Source organism: Opisthorchis viverrini (assembly GCF_000715545.1).
Source record: "Opisthorchis viverrini unplaced genomic scaffold opera_v5_22, whole genome shotgun sequence".
In the NCBI taxonomy this organism is placed as follows: Eukaryota; Metazoa; Platyhelminthes; class Trematoda; order Opisthorchiida; family Opisthorchiidae; genus Opisthorchis; species Opisthorchis viverrini.
Window position 1 is genome coordinate 2,518,677 of NW_008751678.1, and position 4,496 is coordinate 2,523,172.

Sequence of the window (4,496 nt, forward strand, 5' to 3'; positions counted from 1 at the left end):
ATTAGCCAACTTTCGATAACCAGAGTTTGAATCGCTGTAAGTTCAAAACCTACCAACTTGCTGCCTACTTGTGGAAGCAAGTGGCCAATACACAATATTACACCAGCCGTTTACTGTCATTAATTTGCTTGACTCGCATGAAGGGAAAAAGGAAGCGCTTGTCGAATTTCGATTAGGGATGCGTTCAGAAAACGCAGTATTGGAAATTCCGAAATTCTGCAACATTCAGAACTGTAAGCAAAACAAGTAGCCTGAGATTCAACGCGGTTGGAATCGAATCGTCCATTATTTGGAGTCAGTGAAAGGACTACATTACCACCGGCGATGAGGGGAATTTCTTTATAGATTATACCAGCACATGGATCAATCTCAGGTCTAGAATGTTCCAGCCGAGGAGCTCTGATCCCGTGTATTTTCTCGGTTGATCGGATGAGCGGATTAGCAAGGTGAATGGATAATAGGACTCTGGATCGCACATACAGATATCGAGCGGCCTTATATAGCTAAATTTTACCACAAGTAGACAAGAGCATGGGATGTTCGAAATAAGAACAGAGAAACTCATAACTCTCAAATTATCAAGATAGGTTTTATTCTAGCGCAATCCTAGTCATCACCTTACCCAACTAAGAGTTCATTGTGCATACTGCCAAACCATCAGAAGATGCAGTGTTTGAGGAAAAAAACGGTGTATTATACACATGTTAGGGAGTGGGTGAGAAAGAGAATGTATATATCAAACATTAACCGAGTGTTCACATACTTATGGATCATAGAAAACACAGTACGCTACTGAACAGGACTACCAATTTCGTCCCCTACCACGATAGTTCCGAGTGGAATCACCGGATGCTCGGTTTTGTGGTTGGTTACCGCGGGACCAACGGCCAATAGGTGGGGCGTAACGAGGTTGTTCTCGGCGGGACATTGTTGAACGGGTCGGGGACTCCGTACTTTGGAGGTTGGCCATAACGGCGGGGCGTTTCGATCCGGGTGAAATAACGGGGTCGGTTTTAAGCCAGGAAAAGGTTATGTTTGTTTGGAACACAGGCGGGTTGTGGAAGAACAATCGAACCAAGTTTGGGATGTTAGTGACCAGCTGCAATAAAGAGGTATTTTGAAGTCTTAGTGATACAGTATTCACCCTTATCGATATGAAAATCTGGCTTACGAAGTTTATTCATTGTAACTCTCCCCAACGCTCTGTTTCCAAAGCTGATAACAGACATTCGCCTTGGGCTGGCTGGGCCAATAAGGTAGTATCAGGTACGCACTACTCGGTAAAATATTCCAGCTGAACTGTCAACTGAAGGAAAAGGATGAGGCAAGCTATGACAACTCCGTAGTTTTCGAGTTCCCAAAAAGCACAATTGTTTTCGTGATTGTGCAGAAATTCACTTTCCGGCAAAATTCTCTTCTGATTGCCTAATCCATTGTCCAGGAAAACGATCGTAACAAGGGTTAACAATCTGGGTTGATATACTCCATTCAGAATGCGTAACGGCAATGGATAGCTGGAAAAAATCTCACGGTTGGAACACAGCCAGACAGAAATGAATTCGAGTAGCACGCCTTCATTTGTAAACCACTCACGAAGAAAGTCTCTTTCTGAGAAACTTCGGAATCACCCAAAAGCGTTCCCTCGATGTACGGCAGGATAAAGAGTATCGTAGCCACGCACAATCTAAGAGAAGTGACCTTGCGAACATCTCGGGAAGGTTTGGTAACATCCTGATTGAGTGTGCTAGCTAATCCTTCACCATACATTATTGAGAATGCTATTCGTCGCCATAAGCTCCAAGGACTCAAAACTATGAGGAGCTTTTACGGGTAGCAGTCACTAAGATTGTTTGGTAGGAAGGCTAAAAAAGTAATAGTCAAAGAAAGTGCACCTACTGCTCAGGTAACTATCTTCTAGTAAGATTTGCTCAAGAGACTCTGCTTTGCACGGTTCATCAGGAATGCGCATACTTCTTGCCCGGTGGTTATACTGCCTTGAATAAGTCACATTCATAATTCATTGATATGAGACATGAAAAATGGATGGACTAGTCACTTTTATGGTGGACATTAGGAGTTAATGTTATCCGGACAATATCTGAGCAAATTCTGTACGAATAAAGGCATATCGTTTTACGCCTCTTCGTACGGCACAGATAAATTGCTATGATTATTATCGAGATGAAAAATGTCCACGGCTGACGTGGAACTCCATTCAAGGACTCAATGAGAATATCCTCCTAAATGTCGAAATGCCGATTGCCTAGGATCGTTTAATGACTTCCAATCAGGTGGAGGCTGATCTGTTCGCCGAGCTTATTGATTAGCTTGCGTCAACTGTCGGGACGGTGTTAAGGACAGAGATTGGTCTTCGCTGTTCAGCAGACTGTAACATTTAAAATGGAGCCTTTGACTCAATATTGATGCACATCAAACCGTAACTAAAAAAACACGGATTACGCACCTACTGTATCATCAATGTCTGACTGACCATCAAGGGCTATCAAATTACGACAATTAATAGAAACCAACTGAAGTTGACTGTCAAGTTCGGATCAAATGCACATATTAAGGTTTGTACACAATATCCTAAAATAGCGTTACATGATCAGATAGACACTTGGCCGATAACGAAAAAGAACAACCATCTGCTGGACAACAGAGTACTGAGTTGAGACAAATTTCATACACCTAAAAACTCACACGGTGCGCGATAAGTTTGGCTTTGTTCTCATCTGTATGCCCATTTTGTCCCAAATGTCCCGCAATCGATTGCGAATATTCCTGAGCTACTTGACTAAGATACTGCAACCGAGGTCGAATCTGCCGCAAGCGAGCCGCTCCGAGTTGAACTTTTTCGGACTCTCGCTCTTGCTCCGATGAATAACCTCCAAAATATTGTGGCCTAACTCGGCCAAGCTGACAGCAAATACAGAGTAAACATTCAAGCTCGGAGAGTTTGAGACCTGTAGGGAATACCGGCTTTTCGGGAACCGTTTTCCCCTCCACAGGAGGATCTGATGGCTGAACAAAAGGTGTGGGTTTTTAAAGCAACAGCACACATACCTGAGCATCGACCGATGCGTTCGGTAACTCTGGTAAGTAGTGGACGAGTGAATCGAAGGCGTACTGAAGACATTGCTCCTGTTCACTAGCAGTAAGAGCACTAAGATCCGATTCGTGGAGACTAGCCAATTCAGCAGTAGAGCGCAACAACGAAAACTTGTCTTCTTCCAAAGTGTCTGGGATGTGGACAATCTTCGGTATAACTTTTTGTAGCAAATACATATACAGTTCACGCGCATGAACGTTTTTCTGTGGCAGTCATAAGTAACAAGGCAAAACAATTGGAGAAATCTACCGAAATGCAGAGCGCTGCCTGCTTGACACTTTCTCGAATTTGAGCCACGCACGCTGGGTCAGTCGGCTAGAATCAATAAAAGTACGTAATGCAATCAGGATTTGGTCAAACTTACGCTGAATTCCGGACAGGCTTGTAAAGCCTGCTCAGTAATCATGGCCACCAACTTCTGACGTCCAGGCAAAGTTGACATGCATTTCAGTGAAGACAAAATTGATACGACAAGAGGAAATTCCTCCTCCGAGACGTCGTGTAAGACTTTATTGACTTGCTCGACAACAAATTCTTCAACTTCTGAAGATAATTTGTCTTCGGGGAGAGTCTTTAACCGGTCCACCAGGAACTTCATTACATGCTCTCGAGGATTCTCGGGGTTGACGGTCAACATTTGGTTGAAAACACCGGCAAGTGTGGCTTTGGGCTCTAGTGTTAGCAGCTGATTTAATGAGAGGGATATCACATGCATTTCCTACAAAAATGTTATGTAATAAGTAAGCATACCGAAGCATCCTCAGTCTGAAACATTTGTACAAGGACATCAGCAACACGGGGAATGAAAGATGGGATACGTTTGCAGAATTGCATGAGGTCATGCACTGCCTGTTTGCGGATGGCGACATCTTCATCATCGCAAAGGTCCAGAATACAATTGAAACTTTCCTCTCTCAGATTCTCGAACTGTTTAGAAAACCTGGCAATGAACTGGGAAGCTAAACGCTTCTCAATGTCACCACCTTTTGTGCCCGATAGAAAGGCTCGGTATGCAGCTTCTCTCTAGAAAGATATCCGAAATAGGCAGACACTGGTTATTGGTTTACCTCATCCGCGCTAGATGCTTCATTATTCAGGGTATCATAGTAGGCGTAGAGTTCCGTCACAGTTGGAGTGGTCATTGATAGATGAGTCGGTATCCGAACGGTTTACTTCGCTGAAACAGGAAACAGGATTACAGGAAGGATGTCTAGAGGTAACGTTGCGACTGATGATTGGTTAAAGTCAGCTGCAACTGAAGCCAAGAGGTTTGCGCCAGAAGCAGTCTTAGTGGTCCAAATTACTCCACCGACTTTTAGGAACACTGTGTGTAGTTGCAATAAGATCTACTCACGGTGAAAAGTTCATATGAATCACATAACCG

At 43.6% G+C, this 4,496-nt stretch overlaps 1 protein-coding gene across 1 annotated transcript; it reads right to left on the reverse strand.

The window, feature by feature from the left end:
* Positions 1-715: 715 nt before the first annotated feature.
* On the reverse strand, positions 716-4,254 carry T265_01995 (hypothetical protein; the record flags this gene model as incomplete). The annotated part of the gene is made up of 7 exons (XM_009166133.1): positions 716-1,099; positions 2,704-3,024; positions 3,067-3,315; positions 3,362-3,427; positions 3,477-3,830; positions 3,863-4,135; positions 4,180-4,254. The coding sequence occupies 7 exons, from the start codon at positions 4,252-4,254 to the stop codon at positions 803-805; spliced, it is 1,635 nt and encodes a 544-aa protein (XP_009164397.1).
* Positions 4,255-4,496: the final 242 nt, after the last annotated feature.